The 21,157-nt window shown below is 46.8% G+C and overlaps 2 protein-coding genes across 4 annotated transcripts; one reads left to right on the forward strand and one right to left on the reverse strand.

The window, feature by feature from the left end:
* Nucleotides 1-962: 962 nt before the first annotated feature.
* NDUFB8 (NADH:ubiquinone oxidoreductase subunit B8) lies at nt 963-4,828 on the reverse strand. The gene is made up of 5 exons (XM_030030233.2): nt 4,694-4,828; nt 4,384-4,510; nt 3,667-3,766; nt 1,897-2,052; nt 963-1,189 (listed from the first exon to the last, which is right to left on the reverse strand). The coding sequence occupies exons 1-5, from the start codon at nt 4,791-4,793 to the stop codon at nt 1,097-1,099; spliced, it is 576 nt and encodes a 191-aa protein (XP_029886093.1). The 5' UTR covers nt 4,794-4,828; the 3' UTR covers nt 963-1,096.
* A 2,191-nt stretch (nt 4,829-7,019) lies between these two features.
* HIF1AN (hypoxia inducible factor 1 subunit alpha inhibitor) lies at nt 7,020-17,013 on the forward strand. Of its 3 annotated transcripts, none has more exons than XM_030030232.2 (8): nt 7,020-7,226; nt 8,404-8,654; nt 9,922-10,070; nt 11,835-11,980; nt 12,473-12,579; nt 12,972-13,035; nt 13,271-13,381; nt 14,579-17,013. In XM_030030232.2, the coding sequence occupies exons 1-8, from the start codon at nt 7,050-7,052 to the stop codon at nt 14,621-14,623; spliced, it is 1,050 nt and encodes a 349-aa protein (XP_029886092.1). In that variant the 5' UTR covers nt 7,020-7,049; the 3' UTR covers nt 14,624-17,013. The 3 variants fall into 3 exon arrangements, with proteins under 3 accessions (XP_029886092.1, XP_040983189.1, XP_040983190.1); XM_041127255.1 differs by lacking the exon at nt 14,579-17,013 and adding an exon at nt 13,468-13,969; XM_041127256.1 differs by lacking the exon at nt 7,020-7,226 and adding an exon at nt 7,379-7,736.
* Nucleotides 17,014-21,157: the final 4,144 nt, after the last annotated feature.

The raw sequence follows: 21,157 nt of genomic DNA on the forward strand, positions 1-21,157 counted from the left end.
GCACAAAACTATGAGTCATGACAGGGCGTTGAGAGCAGAGCACAGCATCCAGTTTATAGGAAGCACCCGGAACAGCCCAAGCCCTTAGCCTTCTGTGATCACCCACTCCTGCAGCCAAACAGCATGGTCTAAGACATAGCATAGGGGAGTTGAGAAAACTTCCACTGTAAATCAGTACTGAAGGTACTGTCTCTTCCAGTAACAAGCGGGAAAAAAACCTTATGTTAAATGAAGAGTGGAGCCAGACAAATCTAGGAGCTGAATAAAATTGTATGTATAACTTTCCCAAGAAAACTGTTGATAAAGCCATAGGAGGTCATACACCCGTGGTTTGCAGCAAGACAGGCAGACTTTGTGGGTCAGGCATAACTCCAACTTGGGTGGATAAGCTCAGGCCACACAGGAGCAACGTGGGCATCTATGCTCTTGGACTACAGCCCAGGCACAGCAGAACAGGTCTGGCCAGAACTGGACTTGCTCATTGGCCTTTTTGTACCACTGCTGTCCACAGCTCTTCTGTCAGCTTCAAGCTATACACTGCAAGGCTCTGTGCCTCACTAGTGCTCCCTACTGGTTGTGCAAGCTTCACTTAAGAGGACACCTAGACCAGGAAGAGATCAAAGCCAAATCCCAGTGAGGACAGACAGTTATTCACAAGGTATGAGACTCCCAAGCACTGACACTTGCCAGTCTGGTTCTGCCCATCATTTCACATTAAATGATGACACTAGTTCAACTCCAAGCGGCACTTGCAGTAAGCCACTTGGTAACAAGCAATATCTGCATAAACAGGCTTAGCTAAGGAATGTTTGTGCACAAGGTACGTAAACTAGCAGCAGTCCTAGGACTGCACTCAGAACTTTGCCCCGCAGATACTAGCCCATTTAGAAAAAAGGCAAAGGTCATTCAACTTCATTGGCCATTGTTCAGCCTTCTCAAACCAACAGAAGACAACTAGCACAGTAGGTATCATTGATATATTTCACTGGAGTTAGTGGTTGAACACTGAAGAACAAATGTTATATGCCACAGTGAATGTTAAAGAAGATGCCATCCCCAGCAGAGCTGACACAGGAGAAACAGAGCACTTCAACTTTCAGATTTCATAGTGCGTCACCACTGATGGCTCTTTATTGGGGTCTCCTCCTCTCTCCAGGTACAGGTCATTGAAGGGATATTGCTTCGGTCCCTACAAGGAGAGATAAAGAGTGGCAAATTCACCACATTCACCAAGCAAATTAAGGGGTAAGGGGAAAACGTCTCATCCCATCCCACCCCCCCAAATCAAGGCTTGACATTTACAACAAATGTCTATTTCTTAAGTGCTTCAGCAGGAATAGTAGAGTACAAGGGAAGTATATTCAGAGACAGAGTTCTTTGTATAAACCCATGTCCTTTAGCAGAAACATCAAGGTGGTCTTGCATTTGATCTTAACCAACAGTTCACCTCACAGCATGAGGATGATATATTGCAAAACCTGTTTGTATAGTCAGATATATTTTTCTGAAGTACATTCCAAATGATCCAGATCATGAGATATAACTAAAAAACACAGGGCAAGAGAAGAGATAAAGCATCTTCTTCAAGCAGATGCACACAGGGAAGGAGAATACCTAAACCAAAGAAGGGATACTGTAAGAAGCATAGCTTAAAATTAGTTCCCTGTAAACAGGAACTGCTCACTATGAAACAGAACCTGTGAGCTGAGCCAAGCCAGTCAACAGAACAACTCGGGCTGGATGAGGCTGCAGAACATCCCTTGGCCCATCCCCTGCCAGCAGCAGGGTTTTGCATTCACCTTCATCACTCAGCTTCAGTCAAACCACTCTTAGGGGCATCAGCAGTGACAAGAAACACAGCTAGTTTTCCTCCCTTTACCCAAGTATGCCACTCACCACAGGCCTGTAAGCTGGAAAGATCTCTCCAAGACCAAACATGATCAGCATGGTACTCAAAAAGATAAGGAAGTGTTTGCGCATGGTGTGCCAGGGAACTGGAGTGGGGGATGTATCAACGCGGTTCCGAATATACATGTCAAAGTCCCAGTGCATCTAAAGAACAAAAGAAAATGGCTGCACATTTACCAAAAGTGCTCAAGCTGCTTTTATCAAGGGAAGAAGTGCTTTGCAACACTCACAAAACTGCCATAACCTGTTTCATCTTCACCTCGCAAGTGGAGATAAAGCCACAGCGGAGATTAAGTGATTTACCTACAGTCACAGCAAGTTGTCACTTACAGTAAAACTCAGGAGTCCAAATGCCATCCTATGCTTATACCAGGCAATATGCTTAATTATAGGATAGCAGCAGCTTTTATTTATATACATAATCACTCCACCTTAGATTTGCTCCCCAGCACTGTTGAAAAGGCATGGTGCAAATCAGTACCCTCATTTATGGAAGTTCAGTCACATACCCAAACAGAAGGAGAAGTGTTATTTCAAACAAAGCAGCAACTACCTGCCACTTGGAAGCTGGTTCCTCAAAACAGGTAGAGCACCTGCCACTGTTACCACAAGAGCAGGGCTGGTAGCAAGCTAATGCCCTTCCTGATTGAAGCAGAAGGGCATTTAAGCTTCTGCCTTAAAATATACATAGGGAAGTCCCATGCACGTTCTGCCTATAGTCTCCTTTCACATTAATGAAAGCAGAGAACTCAATAATTTGCAGCTCAAGTACTGCCTCTAGCTCCCCAGCCTTCCTCTTTGCACACAGAGCCATTGACTATCAAACCCCAAGAGCCAGACTGAGCAGAATTCGGTTGCCTAAACAGAGGCATCTCCTGACACCTGGGATGCACCAGTATATTCTGCTTGGTCCCCACTGCCAACCCATCTGCAAAGGTACCTATACAAGCCTTCCAGTACCAAGCACAACAGCAACACAGAATCACTGTGGGTTTTTTTCATGTGCTTCTACAGTTATTACAACATGCACTTTACTGTAGTACTCTAGAGCTGTGATGCTCTGGCATGTTTATACTATGATATATTACATACCCATGCTTACATAAACTCTACTTTTAGTAAGGAGAGCTCAAGTCAATTACCAAGTTCAGTAATCACAGATTGCAGTCATTCACAGAAAGACCATGCACTAACTGAAAAGTTACTCCTGACAAGGAGTTTGAGGAACTCAGATTTTGAAAGTTTGAAAGTTAACATAAGTGCTCTATTCATCCATTTCTCTTAAGGATATCTTGCAAGCTTTCTTCAGAGAAAACCTCCTTATTTGTATTCTATCCCAAAACAACCTTGGAGTAATAAAGCAGCAATAGCTACTTCTGTTGTACTAGGAGGACTTTACTCAAACAATGGCTTCTTTGTTAAATGATTCTGAACTAAGCTCTCATACTGAGTCAGATCAGGCAAAGAAAATGGATGACACTTTCCTATTCCTACAGAGAAACTGAAGTTTGTAAAGTCTCCCTCCTCATATGTAATAAGATGTTAACGTTCCTCAGAACTTTCAAAATATTTACCCTGATGGCCACAGCCTACGTTTCCCTCCAGCTGACTGTCCTGCTTGCACAGGCAACACACACCCGCTCTTGGGGATGCAATCACACAAAAATTTAAACAGAAAGCACTAACAACACATGCATGTCAGTATTTAATAACAGTAGCATTGATTAGCAGCTTGAAAAGCGTTACTAGCATTCCTACCGGCTCTCCCCAGTTATGCCTCATGTCTGGCTGGTCCCACTGGTACCAGGGGTCTCTCTCATGGAAAGACTTATTAGGGAGCTTGGGATAGTCACCATACCTGTGAGAAAGACAAAAAAGCAAATATACAAGATGTCTGTGTTAATTTAGATAAATTTTGTAGAGAATACTATAGGGTAGGCCTATGGAAACAGAAAACTTAAACCTTACCTTATTTTTATAGCTCCTATGCATATAGATGTTTTAAATGCATGCATGCAACTAGCACAATCATCACCTTGATATCAGGCATTGTAACAAGTAGCCCAAAAAGGCCACTTGGAGGAACACTATAGTAGTGGGAAGAAAATGCAAGCTTAACTGAAATACAGAACCCTAGCTGTCTTGCATTTTGCACATGTCAAAGTATTCCCCAACACTTAGACACCTCCAGAAATCTTTATTCCAGAGATGGCTTTCAGTTCATCCCTCTTAGCCTTGCATTACAACAGCATATGAAGTCTCTCGTACAGCATTTTATTCACATCGGCCTCCAACTCATTCCATTTATTCCTGTTTTAAAACACTGATGTGTGCCTTCAAAGCACTAAGCTCACAGCACAGCGCCCGCAGGCATGCAGCAGGGACTACCAGCCCGCAGCACCTGGCCCCAAAGCCGGGAGGCGCTGACCTTGGCCTGCTCCCCGGCCGCAGGGGCACGGGACCCCCCCCGCTCACCCGAAGCCGTCGTCGGGGTAGGGCTCGTAGTCCTCCACCCGCATGTTGTACTTCTTCGCGGCGGCTGCCCGCTCCTCCGGTGTGCGGGGGTACGGCCCGGGCATCAGGTCCTTGGACATCTCCGAGGCTGGCGGGAGAGCGACGAGGCAGGGTGGGCGCGGGCCCCGCCGGCAGCGGCAGCCGCAGCCAGGCCGGGAAGGTCGCGCCGCCCTCACACCCCGGCGTCACCGGCCCGCCGCCCCGAGGACGCCCGCCGCGCCGCCGGCCGAGGCCCCCCCCCGCTTCTGCTTCCGCCTCCCCGCTCGCTCACCCGCCCGCGCCCCTGGGGGCGCCGCCGAGGCGGCCCGCGCCGCCCACAGCCGGGCGGCCGCCCGCTGCCAGAGGACACCGCGGAGCCCGGCCGCCGCCATCGCCTCCGCCGCGCAAGCGCGGCCGACGGTGGCCGGTAGGGACAGACGACGTCGGGCGGGGGCGGGGCTAGCGCGGGGGGAGGCGGGGCTAGGGAGGGGGCGGGGATGGGGCGAGCCCAGCCTCCGCCTGCGCTGCTGGGTACAACCCCCCCCGTCCGGGGCGTTAATTAATCAGCTGCCGTTAGTGCAGTACGGACACCAGAGCTTATGGACGGAAAGGGCGTGGGTGCGATGTTTCACGCTGGCTGTCACGGTCCGAAGCGGGGCGATGGGAGCTTGCGGCAGGTATTCCCTTCCAGAGGCGGGGCCGCCTCCTGCGGGGCAGCCCCCTCAGCGCTCAATGGGATCGATGCCCTGGCTGGCGGTGTTATGCAAATCGCCTTCTTTGTATTAAAGTTAATACCCGAACGTAATCGCCTTATCTGCGTGGAGCCAGGGAAACGCGAACAGCTGAAATGGCATGTTAATTTAGCGATGCTGTTCTTCAAACGTAAGCGATATATTATTGTAGATAAAATCGATATGAGCATTAAAGGATTTTGCAGTTTACTTCATTATGTAAACTCTGTGGTAGTCGAACTCATTTTCCTTCAGTTATTCACATCAGCCATAATGGGTAATGTCTCTATAACGATCTACATTATAAGCCTTTGCAGATCAAAAACTATCACGGACAATTTGTCATTAAAGTCATTCCTTCCAATAACAACATTAATTGTAAGCCTACTAAGTGAATGAAGATAGCGATGAACCACAAAAATACATCTGAGATACGGCGTGCCTGAGGTGGGGGCATTGTCGCAGGCTAGAATAGGATCCTTTCACTTATCCCAAAGAAAGGCCTCGTCATGTCGTTTTAGGGACGGTATCTCAATTCAGCCAACTGCCTTACAACCGAGTATGCAGTAAAGTTAGTATGTCAATTAGTTATTCAATAAAGTTACTAACTCAGAGCCCAACCCTCCAGTGCAGAGGCTCCTGGTGTTTTCCATGGAGCAGCGTTTGGTCCCTGTCCCCGCTCTGCAGCGCGTGGCAGTTGGGGGACAGCAACGTCGTGCTGGAAGCGGTGACCTTCGGTTCCCGGCTGCGCCACTGATCTGGGCTCAGACCTTGCTGCAGGCTCAGATCATGGTCAGCTGCTCCTTACATTGGCTCTTCACCGCTGGGTATTTACTTTCTGGCTTATGCTTGAGTCTCCCACAGATGTGGCTCAAGCTTCCTAAACACGCAAGTATGTTTGCAAATATGTTGTAAAGATTTTTCTTAACCTGTACAGGAGCAGTGCTGTAGATTTAAAGGGTGAGGGGGCATTCATTTTCCTAGAAACTAAGCATATTAAGAAATTTTGGAAGGACAGAGGAAAATAGATTGCATTCTTTATTCTCATGAAGGCAAAGTTCTACGCAGCCAAAACAGCAAATCTGCCTGCTGTAAGATGAAAACCACTGAATGCCAGAGATTGAAATTTTCTCGAGAGCTGATGCCTAACATGGCCCGCGTTCTTGGGGAAAGGGCAATCATCGTTCTTGCTGCTTCCAGTTTAAAAGCAAAACGTAGGCTTTGTCTCACGTGATAAAGATACACTAAGAAAAAAAATCAGTAGCTCCGGCCCTAGGCACGCAATTCATGCAATCTTGCTACAACAATGTAGTCACACAACGTCTGTTCGTGATCGAAAGGCGGGTGCTAGTTACGCAGAGCAGCGCTAGGTATTTCTTCTTGTCGCAGGCGTTAATTAAACCCCTAGGTTTCAGGCACAAACGCCGCTGTACGTCTCCCGCAGACGGCCCGAGGACAGCGGGCAGTTCGCTGCTGCCGCTGGGGACCGACCCGGCAGCAGAGCAGCTCCCCATTTTGAGCCGCACTCCCAGCCTGGCAGCTCTGGCAGCCTCGAGGGGAAGGGGCCGGCAGCTGGACGCACGCAGGGTGGCACGGCGCCGAGCACCGGGGGCCACGAAGGCCCGCAGAAGGCTTCACAGACGATCCGTTCCCTTCTCTGTCGTGGGTTTTTTCCCGCGGGTGCTCCCGGCCCCCACGGGTGTCCGACAACCTCGGAAGGGGCCAAGAAGCGGAGAGCCGCAGAGGCCGCCCGCAACCTCCCCCCGCTCGGGGGCGCTGCTCGCCGCCGCCGCACCCTCCTGCCCTCTCTATGGTGCCCCCTCTGCCTCCCACCTTCCCCTTCGCTTCCGGCGTTGCCATGGGCGGGCAACTTCCGCTTCCGGCTTTGTAGTTCCGGGTTCTCCGGTGGAGGCGGCGATGGCGGCGGCCTCCTCCTCGGCGGCGGCCGCGGGCTGCCGGGAGGGCCCGGCGGTGGCGGCAGCGGCAGGGCCCGGCTGGAGCGACTCCCAGTTCCGTCGTTACTCCTTCGAGACGCGGCCCATCCCGCGGCTCAGCCACAGCGACCCCCGCGCCGAGGAGCTCATCGAGAACGAGGTGTGGTGGGCGGCGGCGGCCCGGCCCGGCCTGGCCCGGGGGCTGCGGCGGGGCCGGGAGGCTTGCGCTTCGCGGCGCGGGGGTTGCCAGGCCTGCCCGTCAGGCCGGGCGGAGCAGAGCCCGCAGAGCGGCTGGCAGAGCGCGGGGCTCTGCCGGGTGCTGGTGCCGTCCTGGGTGCGCTCGCCTCCCCATCCCGGCTCTGTCCCTCTGGGCTACCGCGCTGCCTGCCGCGGGGCGTCCGCCGAGCCCCCTCCCTGCGCGGACTTGGTTGTTGTCCTTCTCCCGATCCCCTTAGTGGACGTTTCTTTTCGGTGCCCCAGCGCTGAGTTGTGAAATTTGCAGGAAACGTTTGCTTTAAGTGCTTTGTTGTCCAGATGGAAATCGTGGAAATGTTGTGTAAAACCATGGGCACGTGTTTGTTATTTTTTAAGTGAGAGTGACCACAGATGTGAAGGTTGCCTTGCAATAATGGCTCTTGTGTTGGTTCTGGACAAGCTCAATCTCGTTTTGGTAAGATTGCTAGTTGTTTCTTTTCCTTTAAAGAAAGCCTGCAAGAAGGGAAGTTGTGCATGCACAGCTTGGAAACACAGAAGCTGTCGTTCTTGTTTAGGTTGCTTACTACTTATAGGTGAGGGGATAGACAGTGTCCTTTGTCTTCCTTTTGTAGTGGTTCTTTTTTTTGGTGTAGAAGAGATGGGGTGATGTCAGTTTTTTGATGGCTGAAGGTTATCTGTGATCCTCTGAGAAGAGAGATGAGTGCTGTCTCTTGTTTCTGGATTCAGAGGTATCTTTCTGCCAGCCTTTACGCCTTCATAGCTGAGGCTGGAGGTGACCAGACAGAATCTACTGTGTCTCCTTGCTACGTGGCAGGACCAAGTAGGCCTAAAACTGTTCCCGGCTAGTGTTTGTCTAACCTCACATGTTAGAGATTAGCTAAGTAGATAGTGGAATCTGTCCCATTGCTACCAGGAACTTGCTGCAGGAGCAGGCCACCGCTTCCTTGAAACTTCCTATCACGTTTTGCTTGTTTTTTTCCCCAGGCCAAGGCACCTGATTACTCTAAATGCCTTTTCCAATTCCCCATTTTCAAAAAGAGGTTGTGTGGTTGCAATAATGAATGTGATCGTTCTGAAGTTCAAGAGGTCCTTGAATCAATAAACTTCCTGTTTTCCTGTAGGAGCCTGTGGTGCTGACAGATACGAATCTGGTTTATCCTGCTCTGAAATGGGACCTGGACTACCTCCAGGAAAACATTGGCAATGGGGACTTCTCAGTGTATAGTGCCAGCACACACAAGTTTTTGTACTACGATGAGAAAAAGATGGCCAATTTTAAGAATTTCAAACCCAAGTCGAGCAGGGAAGAGATGAAGTTTGCTGAGTTTGTGGACAGACTCAAAGAAATACAACAAAAAGGGAGTGCTGAGAGGTAAGTGATCTGTGGAGGTTTTTCCATTTCTGCAGGGCTAAGTAGGGGGTACGTTTCTCATCAGTGAGTGTTGACGACTAAAACCTCTCAAACTTTTCACTTTTTTTACAGCCCTGCTTTTCTTGCAGGGCTGCTAGTTGACAGCAGCCTTGTTACCTGATTAAAAAAGTCATACCATTAGTTAATCAAACTGTTCACATTGTCTGCAGAGATTTATTTATTTATTTTCTTCTCTGTCCGAGGCAGCATTTGGATAGAGAAAGCCTTAAGCTTCACTTTCTTTTGGTGGACTATGGTATTGGTAGAGGAGCTTAGTTATGAAAAGGTGCAGGCTATGTCACTCAGCCTTTTTTACAGAATACCGAGGCAGCTGGTGCTAACCTTCTTTCAGAAAGGTGAAAAAAGATTGCATATGTGCTGTATATTTGTTGGTAGCGATGGCCTACACCACTAACAGAGCTGTAAGTTACCGAGAGGAGCTTTATGTTTATATGGAATATAACTATTAGCAACTGTTCTTAAACCCTTAGTTAATTTTATCAGTCACTAGCCCTCTGAAAGGACTTAGAGATGCTTAATTGTCTTAATTGGAAGCAACTCTGTGTCTGTGTCCACTTGTTGTCCGTGCCTTTCTCTTCTTTCTCAGCTTTGGGTGTGCTTTTTCCCAGAGAGAAGGCAGTCCTTGAGCTTAAAATGCATTTTTCTTCCAGCATTGTAGACAGTAGTCTGTAATACTGCAGTTGTTAATACAGATGTTTGATTCCTCTGATCCTCTATGTCTAAATGTAAGTGTGGCTCTAAAGTAACTTGATACTGAAACATGCTGGGTTTCCTGAGCCCCTTTTTTGCCCCCATGCACTTTTACTAGAAGAGGTAATTCCTATCGCAGTTAAGTTAGAGTGGTGGCATCTATCTGGGGATTATTCATGAATGCATTTGATATTTAATAGTGGCCAGTCTGTTTAGAGTTTCCTCCTCCTGCACTGCGAGGGGGTTGTTCTTGCTCTAAAATTCACTTTTCCCCTTGTGATTGTTCAAGCAGAACTGAGTTCTGCTCCTTTCTGTACCAGGAAGTCTTTCAGCAAAGTTTGGGGACTTTTTGAAACTGTTTCCTTCCACAGTTGTTTATGGTGTGTGGTGACAGAGCAGAATGTTTAGGAGTTATGTATCTTTGTTTTGAAATCTTTCTGAAGGGATGCAGAGATATGTCTTTATGTTCATGACAAAGTTGAATACTTGATTTCTGCTTGTCTGTGGGAATATACAGGCTGTATCTGCAGCAAACCCTGAATGACACAGTTGGAAGGAAGATTGTGGTGGATTTCCTTGGCTTCAACTGGAACTGGATTAACAAGCAGCAAGGGAAACGTGGCTGGGGTCAATTGACTTCTAACTTGCTTCTTATTGGCATGGAAGGTAAGCAATTTCCTCTGATTGGAGGAGAAGGGGAAAAGATTTGGTCAGCAGTTCTGTATTTCAGTTCCAGAAGGTCTTTCAAATGGATTTTCCACTAGTTTCTAAGTGTTCCCTCAGAGCAGGCAGTTTAAAGCTTTGGGTTGGGGGGGGGGCCTGTTGTCACAACTTAACTTGGGTTATAGAGAGGAAACAACCAAAGGAATAGCTTGTAACTCCCCAGGGACATACTGTGAATGCCTGGATGTAATCTGCTCATGGAAAGGCTCTGTGGTGGTGCTGGTAGGGCTGTGTTTTCAGTAATTGCTAATCATATTCTGAGACCTGTTTATTGTTTGAATGCTTCAGATGCTGTAGATTTAAAATGCTCAGAGTCTTCAAATTTAAAATGCAAAAGGGTTTGCAAGTTGAGCAAAGTTTGTGTTCTGGGCTTTTCTTAGCATGTCCAGTGTCTACCCAGGAGGAAATGTTGATTATTCTGTGAAGCATTTGTTCTTATTTGAGCTGGTACACTGTAGGGAGGAATTCTCTTTCAATTAGGAGCTGAATTTCTTCTTTGGGAGGTTGGAGGGCATTGGAGAACTTGAAGATGGATAAATCCTAAAAATATCTGGATAGAGTGGAATTCCAAATCCACGTGGAGACTGACTCATAGGCAGGCACCTTAGAAAACAGAGGTACTACTACGCTGTTGACGAGGAGAGCATTCTAGTAGAAAGTAATCTCAGTAACTGGGCAAGGAGCGTACACAGTTTTGTGAAGTGGGATGGCCTATAATCAATGTGGCCATCACATCCAATTATAATTGTCCAATTATAATTACTTGGCAATTCATAGTTGTTCAGTTCTGACAGCAGATGTTTTTTCTCCTTTGCAACAAGTCATGCTCAACTTACAGTAGTTTCTTTGCCACGTGTTTTACTAGCTGAGAGAAGAGAACTTCACATAAAAGCACTGCACCAATACTTCCCCACAGGTCATAATATGATCACTAAAATCCTATTATCAACAGGTTATGCACAAGAACCAAGGAATTGTCTTGAACCAGTGTTCAAGGAGCATCTTTACAGGAGCATGTGATTGTATGATCTATTTGATGAAGTTATGGGCTTAACTGTTATCTTAATTCTCTTTAGTGAAAATACATATAAAGAATAAGCTGAAAGAGTAATATCTGAATTGGTAAACACCCTGAAAAATGTAGTTGTGAGGGGTAAAAAATGTCCCGCTGTATTTAAAGATTTGATTAAATTTAAGACCTAGTGGCAATAGTCAAGCTTCAGAACTGTTAATCAGACTGAGGAAGTGCTATTGGGACACCCAATGACAAAGGGATTTGTTTACTTGTTCTCTTGCAAAACTACTAGGAGTTTTTTCAAAATCAGACTGTTAAACTCCTTTTCTCTAGACTAATAATTTTTGCAAGTCCATTCCACAACTTGTCATCTGAAGAGAGTGCTTTATGAAAAAGCTTCCTGTCAACACTCACCATCTGCTGTTTATGGAAACAAGCTGGAAATCCTAATCCTGTAGAGCATAAGTTGCTGAATATGGATTTAGAATGGAAATTAAGTGGAGTAGCAACTGCTCAATAAAGGCAGACTGATAATAGTGATCAGTTTGTAATGTTCCTGTGGTCATTTTCCTTGTTTAGTTTTCTAAATGTGTGAGAGTGTATTTACTGTCTTTAGCAAGGAATACAACTTGCTTCCATCTTTCATACCTGTACTGAGAGTGTCTTGTTTATCATCTTTTCTCTCTGTGTAGGGAATGTGACACCAGCTCATTATGATGAGCAGCAGAACTTCTTCGCTCAGATTAAGGGTTACAAGAGGTGTATCCTGTTCCCTCCTGATCAGTTTGAATGCCTCTACCCTTATCCTGTGCACCATCCATGTGACAGACAGAGCCAGGTGAGAGTAGCAGATCTGTTCTCTGCCCTGTGCCAAAAAGGGGCATTTGTGAAGATGCTAGGTGGGAGGAAGCTGCACTGGAAGGAAAGCTGCATACCACTTGCTGAGCTTTTGCAAAACCTGTGTTCAGATCTGTTAACTGGTGAATACATTAAGAATAGATGGAAGGACTAGTGATGTTTTTGTTTGTGTCTGGTCCTGACTTGCGAGTGCTAGGGCTATAAACATCCCCTTACTGATAGCACAACTGGGCTGCAGTTGCTACCTTCTCTGTTCTGTTTCATTGGTCACTTGGTCAAACACAGATTTGCTTAGAGATAAATTGCAGGACTCCTGTCTAAGTTGGTGGTACTTTGGGGGTACTGCAGGACCTCACAATGGGAATGTAGAAGCCATATAAGGAAGATCAGGATGATTTGATACTGGGAGCCAGTAATGAGGACTTTCATTGCAGGAAGCTCTTCTGATTTTCTTAATGTTTTCTTCTGTTAGGTGGACTTTGACAATCCTGACTATGAGAAGTTTCCAAACTTCCGGAGTGTGGTTGGCTATGAGACGGTGGTGGGTCCGGGGGATGTGCTATACATACCTATGTACTGGTAAGAAGGATGGTGGGACTGCACACTGACCAACAAACAGCGATTTAAAAGGTGTTCTGCTTAAAGTTTTGGGTTGGCTCTTAAAAGACTTTTGTTTTGACTTCTCCAGCAAGTATGATATTTTCTGTGATATCTTGGGCCAGTCTGCTTCTACTTCCTGTCTGTTGGATGGGAGTGGTAGTTCTCCCTGATGCTGCATTATTGTGCAAGTACTCCACTAATGTGTGCGAGATCTGTATTTAAATAAGGGGAGTTTTCCAGGAGTTCTGAGGTCTTGATGATGGAGGTATAGGTCAAGGCTTGTCTAGTGCTGTCTGGACTCATCCATCCAAGGTATTTCACTATAAGCTACAGCAATAGTTTATTTTCTTTTTTGTGTGGTTTCCATGCAGGTGGCACCATATTGAGTCTCTCCTGAATGGGGGTATTACCATCACTGTGAACTTCTGGTACAAGGTGAGTATGAGCACCTTCCTGTACAGCTTGGATAGGTCTATCCCAGAGGATTTTTTCAAGTAGAGATGTTTTGGCACATGTCAGTATGAGAACTTCATTGCACCAAATCCTTTGCTTTAAAGCTGAAAGCTACTTTCTTCCTTTAGAGTGGTGTGTGAAGAACTGGGTGGCTGGGAGAAGGTGGAATAATCTGCCAATTCAGGAAGCATGCAATGAGCTATTTTTGATATTTCAGGGTGCCCCAACCCCAAAGAGAATTGAATATCCATTAAAGGCTCATCAGAAAGTGGCGATAATGAGGAACATTGAGAAGATGTTGGGAGAAGCCTTAGGAAATCCACAAGAGGTACAAAAAAGAATCATATAGTCACTGCTGTTGAAATCATTGTGGCTTAATGCAAAACTCGAGATGCCAACTATTTGGCTCTGCAGGTGTCACAGTGAGGGTAGAGGAAAGCAGGGTTGCTCTGTTGCTGTGAATGGTTCTTCCCGCAGACTTCAGAAGGTCCTTTGGCTACAAAAAGGCAAGCTCTTTAAATTATAATTCTGGAGAGGACCACTACAAACAATGGAGTAATTGTTCTTGTATGTGGGGGAAGGTGTACTTTGGCTTTGGGCACTGCCAGGAAAGTGTTGCTCCCAAACTCCCTGTAGCCTTCAGTGCAGCAATGATACCGAGTATTTGCCAAAAAAATGAAACTGTTTTACCTGTTTGAATCCAAATCTCTTAAATAAGAGAAATCTCTTCTAGTAAGTCATGCACATTCCCCTTAACGCAGGTCTTGGTCATATCTGAATTCTTCGCAGTTTTAACCAACTGGTATTTCAAAAAACAGATTGAAGTACTAAGAGTATGCTTTTGAAGATCTCTTGCTGATCTGAAGTTGGAAATACTGGACATGAATAAAAATGTTTTCATGGTCTGTAACCCTTACCACTGTGCAAGAACTCCTCTTTAGCACAATCATGCCTCTCCCCTGAGATTATTTTACTGCCATAGCATGCTGAACTTCCCTTAGTGATCAGGCAATGCTGAGAAATGGGGAGTGGTCTTGACTGAAAACAAAACCTTAGCAAAATTGTCAGTCCTAGCCTTCCTTCCAAGTGACCCTAGGGACCAGAGAGGATTCAATGAGTTCTGAGGATTCAACAAGAATGTTCCTTCTCTGCCCTGCAGAAAGCAACCCCTGATGACTATTAGCTCCTTTTAATAGCAGCTACTGAGAAATCACAAATCTAGGGTGAAAAAGTTTCAAAAAAATACCATGGATGCAATGTTTTGGTGACAGCTAAAGTTGGGTGTTGGCAGAGAACCTTGCAATTTTGGTAGGGTATTTGAGGATGTGGTCAAGGATGCCCCAGTGTTTTATCTAGAAAATACTTTGAAACTGATTCGGTCTACCTTAGGCTCAGTTTGTGTGCTGAGATCCTCTGCCCCGGGCTTCTCAGCTTATAAAGTGTTGTGATGCAGAGGGAGCAGGCTCTGCAGCTGCCATTTCTCTGTAACTGTCCCAGCTAACAAATCTGTTTCTGCTTTGAACAGGTGGGTCCCTTGTTGAATATGATGATTAAGGGACGGTATGACTAATGCCTGGCTGCCTGGGTGACTGATGTTGGAGCTGCTTTGTTCACAAGCAATGGAAGATACTGAGCGCTAGTATTGCACACAGCACTTAAGAGACTGATGGGTTTCCTGGCCCATCCCTGCCCCACTACAATAAAGGGGGCTACTGGAACTGCAAAACCGTTAGTACCCCATTCATCCTCCACTCTCATCTAACCGAACCTCCCAAGAAAGAGTCTGCACTTATTGGAAGCTGGATTCATGTTCACTAACTTGTTTTTTCTCCCTCTGCCCTGTTTGCCACAACAAGGAGCATGGCTTCTGGCACTTGGATGTGTTGCTTCAGGATTTTCAGGCATTTGAAGAAGAGCTTGGAGGAGAACCAGGAGTGATCTTGTTTCCTCAGCCTCATGGGGTTTGGGCCTCCTGGCTGGGTTTATGTGTTGGTGCCTGCAGTGGATATAAAATGGGAAATGATAGGTCTCATGGTCTTCTGTTGTTAGAGGACCTGTTCATGCTCAACTCTGGCACCTTTTTGTATAACAGAAACAACTATGTGAGGATGGCCTGTGTGTGATAAGTAACTGGACAAATGATTCAATTTCTTCAACTTAAGACATCTATGCTTTGGACTTAGTACAGGGTAGAGATCAGAGTGAATTCATCTAGTGTGTGAGCGCCAAATCCTGTGCTCTCCAAATAACATCTGTGTTGTAGGAGTGTAGATAAACCTCCTTTGTGACAGCTTTCTCTGGGGAGTGAAGGCTTCTCTCCTGCTCTTCTGAAGCTGCAGTGTGATTAAAAGGGGATGTAGCGTTATGAAGGGAGACGCATAAATGCCAGGGCACTCTCCAAGTCTTGAATGATTAAGCCACATTTTTAAATAAAATTCCCCAGGGGTGCTGAGCTAGACTGTCAAAACGCAGTGTCAGATAGGTACAGAGGCTCCCTTCTCCCCACCAGGGGTGCTGGCTCCTCGGACTAACACGGGAAAGAAAGTGCCCTTTTTACTGAAACTGCAAGAACTCAAGTGTGTGTGGCTGCGCACAGGTGCGCATGTTTGTGTGATGTTGTGTGGCTCCTGTCCATCAGTTAAATCCATGCCAGTGTGTGGTTCCCTTCCTTGTACAGTCATGTGAAAGAGGTCAGGGCTTTCTGTTTAAACGTGGTTAAGTTTATCTTGATCCTTGTATTCTGGGACTTGACATGGCAGGCTGGGAAGTGACAAGACCAGGGCACAGGAAGCATACAAGCCTCTATTTAAGAGTCCTCAGCAATCACCCTGAAAAATCATTTTGCTTTCTTCCTCCTCTTCCATGCAAAAGCCTTAGGCTTATATGGAGGCTGGCTTTTTATTCCCTGAGGTGTGCTGCACTGCTGTCCCTGGTTTGGGGTGTGGTGCAAAGGTCTTGTATATTTGATGCGGTTGTAATGGGTCCCAAGAGCTAGAGGTGTGAGAAGCTGTTCATAGCCCGTATATCTCATCCCAGAGAATAGTGGGGAATTTGTTCTATTGAGACTTCCAGTGTTTTCCCTGTTGTTCTTCGGGGCTTGTTCTGACATGGGATTCTGACAAAAGTGTTGAGAACATGCTGCTCAAGAAGCACTCCATCTTTGGCCTTGGGTCCCATCTTTTGCTGGGACAGCTCCTGCACCACTTGCAGTGAGCTTGTCTTGCACAAAGGTGAAAGGCTTCTCAAACAGGAGGTCCCAGGGGCTAGGTTTCTGGCTGCTTTACAGGTCAGAACAAATGAAGTGTAATTGGCAGCTGTAGGGTCCTTGTTTAAGAAATATGTTTGTGTCACTGAGTAGTCTGACTGCCACATTACTTGTTGCAGGCTCTCCAGAGCTGTGATTAGATCCAGACGAAGGTCACTCAGCTGGATACTTACCAATGCTCAGCATTTGGGCAGGTGGGGAAGGCTAAGCTGCTGACTCTGGCCAAAAGCAAGGCCTTCCCAGGAATCCTGGACACATGCCTTTGGTTGAAAGATGCTCAAATGTAATCCCATCTCTGTGCTATTTATTCAGTACATGGTAGTATCCAGTACTACTTGTTAGACACCATCAACTCCTGAAGCTCAGGGTGTGAGTTCATATCCCATGTGGAGAGAGAATGGTACCTAGAGGAGTTCAGGATCCTTTTTTTTTCTTCTTTATTTGCCAAAGGTCTAACTTTTAAAGTGTCTGAACAGGTTTTGCTGCACTTGACTTTGTGAAAGCTCATTTACAATGCACTGATGGACTGACTCCCCCCGCTTCCCTTTTCACCTTGTGCTTTCAATGCCCCTTGCCATGGTATTGGGAAGCTGTGTGTGTTCTCTGCTAGGGGTGTGTGTGCAGGGGGTGGGGTGTGACAAACACACGGTACCTTCTGAAGTGTAGTTCTTAAATACAACCAATGTTGAACAACAGAACTGTGTGGCTTTTGTTTTGTGAGCTGCTGTATAGGAGAGCTGTATAAGGAGATGTGCATATAAAGCTACCTTTAAGTCTTTCTAGTAACTCCACTTGTGTTCTTCACTGGTGAAAGCTGCTGGTCTCCAGAACTGCCTTCAAAACAGCAATACCAACTGCATTACTGTGTGTCTTCACAACTTTCCCCATCCTACTTCCATAAGCCTGAAAGGAAAGCTGGGAATAAGATGGTATCCTTGAACCCTGTCAACAGAAAGTGTTGGTGGGGAGGGAAGAAATTCCCCTCCCTGCTGACCTGAATGGTGTCACCATGCTCTGGTCACTGACAGGATGTTGGAGCAAACTACACTATCAGGTCTAATGAGTTCTATCAGTTGCTTATCCTTTGGGATATCTTGTCCTCCATTTGGTCCTTTATCCAGTTCATACTTTGGTCAAGGAGATTTTGGGGGGAGGCTCCTTCTGTGTACCTGTGCTGTATGTTAGCAGCCTTGGTGGTGGAATCCTCTCTACCTAATAAAGACACAGGTTATTTTATGGTAATATGAACTCTACAGCAATCTTGGCATCTAACCATCAGTGAAATGTTGGCTAAATCTGAAGAAATTTCTAATGTGTAGTGAAATGGGAAAGCGTTGAATAGAGATTAGGGATGTTGGGGCTGGTGAGGGGAAGAAGGACAGCAGTCTGAGCCTGGGGTACCACAACTGGCATTCTCTCCTCATGCCCTTAGCGGACAGGGTAAATGTGGAGGGAGTAGGAAAGACAAGTGGATAAAGTCTTCTCTGACCATGGGTGTTCACCCTTCCCTGTTGTACCTGGTGGGATCATCATCTCTGAACACATACTTGCTTCTGTTCCACTGAACTTAGTGGTCTGTTACATCTGATCCTGTAGGCTTTCTGTTGTGCGCATGCCTCTTGGGTAACATGCACGGCTGCCACCACAAAGCTCAGAAATGTCTCAGGTTGTGCAGAGAAGCAGAGGAAACTGAGGGATGAGAACTGTGTCATTTGAAAACCCGATCAGACTCCCAAGATTTTTCACTTTTAGGCTTTTTCTTGTTTGCTTTTATTACCTTAGGTCATATAATACCTTTCTTCTCTTTTGTATCCCCCAGTTCCTCGTTCCTTGAAAAGTGGGATTTTTCTAAGGAGAAGTGACCTTTCTCTTGCTGCTTGTGGATTGTGGCTGCAGGATCTTTCCCATGGAAAGAGAAGAGCATGAGACAGATACTTAGTGATCAGAGTCAGGCTTAGCTCAGTGATCACCCAGGAAATTTGGAGTGATAAAGTAGGTCCAAGCTGAAGCCAGTGGGTCAGGATCAGGGCCGGGGCTGAGGGGGTATGAGACATAGCTGCAGTGCAGGGGCAGTCTAACATAGGTGGGGGTGAGGGGGGGGGGACCCTCAGCATCAAAGCAGCTCTTGAGGGAAAGAGGGGCAGGCCTGGGCTGAGCCTGTTGCTTCTTTTCTTTGCAGCAGTTCTTAACAGTGAACAAGTTGACCTTGAACACAGCCAACTGCTCTTTGAAGTCCTAGAATGGGGATGGTGCACTCAGGGTCTTGGCTATCTTTTGGCAGGCCTCTGTGTTGATGCGTGGTCAACCCATGCTGCTGTCCCAGCCCTGGAAGCAGAGCAGCAACTGCAATGGGATACTGCCTTTGCACGTGTGTTTTTTCAAAGCCCTTTTCTCTAAGCCTCTCTTCTGCCATGTGTGTGCGAGAAGCTTCCTTGGATTCTTGTTTATGGTCTTCTGGTTTATGGTCTTCATCTTCTGTTCCTGTTTCGGAGACAGCGCCTCTCCCATCAATGTCCTGGAAAGTCCTGAAGTCATCATCTTCCCTGGGCACTTCTCTGCATTGGCGCTGCCTAGAAGGAAAGGGAAAGAGATGCTGTTACTGTGACAAACACATGCAAAGTAAGTTCTAATTACTGCCTTGCAAAGTCAAATATTTGTTGCAAGCAGAGGACTAATTGTGGGGGGAGGGAGCGGAAGTCGAGGCTCTTGGAGTGTAAGTGGAACAGATGCCCGGACGCCTTGGGGAAACGCAGCTTTCCTCTACAAATCAGAGCTTTAAATTACAAGGCTTTTACCAACGAGAACAGTTGTGGGAAGTCGTCTGCTCTCATTTGCGTAATGGCTTCTGTCACTGGTGATTAGACACAGGATGAAGGAAAAGAAATTTGACAATTAGGAATGAGCGATCATTAATCAGAATCTTTGTTAGAAGGAGGGAAGGGGGGGAGAATATCCCACAAACAATGGAGGCAGCCACTAGAGCCACAGTGAAGTCCATGAGATGCATAACTCTGAGTGCTACTGTTGCTCTACAGAGCCCCTGACGCCTAGGTACGGAGCAGCAGCAAGGGTCTTGGTTGGGTTGGAAAGCTTGTGGAGGAAGGCAGCTAGGCAAAATCCTTCCCGTGCTGTTCAGTGATTCTCAGCAATCTGCTTAGTAAGGGAGGGAGCACATCTTTGAACCCTCTCATTGCCCCATCAACACCTTGCGCTTCCTTCTCCGTGCCTGGCTGCAAACTGCCAGCAAAAACCATGGAAACAACTTAAAATTTTTGCGGTCTCCTTTCCCCACAACTTGCATGCAGCCTTGCAGTTTCTGGTGCAGAGGAGAGCAGGCATGGGCCTTGACTGGCATGCAGAAAGATTAGGATGAGCAATGTGAAAGCAGTTCCAGGCTCTTTTCCCGATAATGTCATCTCCTACTAGAGCAAGGGGGAACCTGATGGCCTGCATGACAGGTAAAGAAAAGAAGGCAGTTGTTACTTCTCCATGTCTGTCGTTTGCTGGCTTAGCTCATCATCCAGCCATGCACAATCCAGTGTACGCATTTGTTTGCATTTTGTGGGTTTTGATCAAATTGTCAGTTCACTTGAGATGTTACCTGGTTTTCCTACAGCTGTCATTCAAAGTCTTGTCAGGTTAAATATTTTGGTATAATGTACATGAAGAGGCACTGCCTCTGATTAGATCAACAGCTATAACTTGCGGGGGGAATAACAGACCATTTGTGGGGTGTATAATGCTGGTGGGTTCATCTCAAAACTTAAGCTTACTGGATTCATTGATTTCAGTGACAATTCCTGTCTTTGCAAGGCTGGGTCATTCACTTGAGGCAGAGGTCTCCGTCAGGGTGATTATTCTTTCTGTGACTGGAAATCAAAGTGGATACCTCCAAAGCGGAGAGCTGAAGCCATGTTGCCTTGTTCCCAGCTGGCTCTGAGCTCAGACAAATGATAGCAGCTTGTATTTTCAGCCTCTTCCCATGGCTAGTGTTGTTCACCACAGGAACTCAAAATGAAAGAGAAAACAGCGGATCTCAGGACAGGATCTAACAGGGCTTTTCATCCAGTGCTCTTCATGAGAGAATTCAGGAGAATCATTGGTCACATTGCTCAGGGTGGGGAGATGTGTCAGGTAGTGACTTTTATCCCCTCTTAAACACGTGGGAGGAGGGCTGCTGCTCATTCACAGCAACATTTTAAACACGTGTTTACATTTGGAGGAGTGCACCTCATGCTTTCTGTGGATGGTAAGGCAGCTTGTGATGTTGTGGGGTTGCTGTCAGAATTCACTTCACAAACTTGCAGTAAACCCTGAGGAAGTCCAGACTTTGACACGGCAGGGTATTGCCCTTGCTGTAGGAAATGTTACTGTGCTGGATGGCAGGAGCCACAGGTGTGACTTTCATCTCAGAGTTTCAGTTGTGGTTTTTTCCTGAATAGTCAGGATTCACCACCGAGTGCCTTTACAGGGAGGACCTTTGGATGTGACCCGAAACCCCTTGGGAAGCCAGGAAGGGAGAAGAGTGTATGCTATTCTGTGCGTAGGTAATCTGTGTTATGAGATCTGCTGCATGCCCTGGCGCTCCCTGAGCTGCTTAAGCACCGCTGGCCTCATGCAGTGAGCTGTGTGAGGGCTCTGGCTGAGCTGAAAGCAGCTAAAGGGGTGAGGTCAAATCATTTGCTTCTATAAAAGGACAGTACCCATGCCCACAGGGCAGGCACATAGGGTTATAACAGCATCCAAGGGGGTAGTTTCTTTGGGAGAGCCTAATACCACTGGCGATGGACTGATTCTGCTCCAAGTTCCTCTGCCAGGACCTCTGACAGTCTCAGAAGC

The sequence above is a fragment of the Aquila chrysaetos genome, chromosome 11 (genome assembly GCF_900496995.4).
Source record: "Aquila chrysaetos chrysaetos chromosome 11, bAquChr1.4, whole genome shotgun sequence".
Taxonomy (NCBI): domain Eukaryota; kingdom Metazoa; phylum Chordata; class Aves; order Accipitriformes; family Accipitridae; genus Aquila; species Aquila chrysaetos.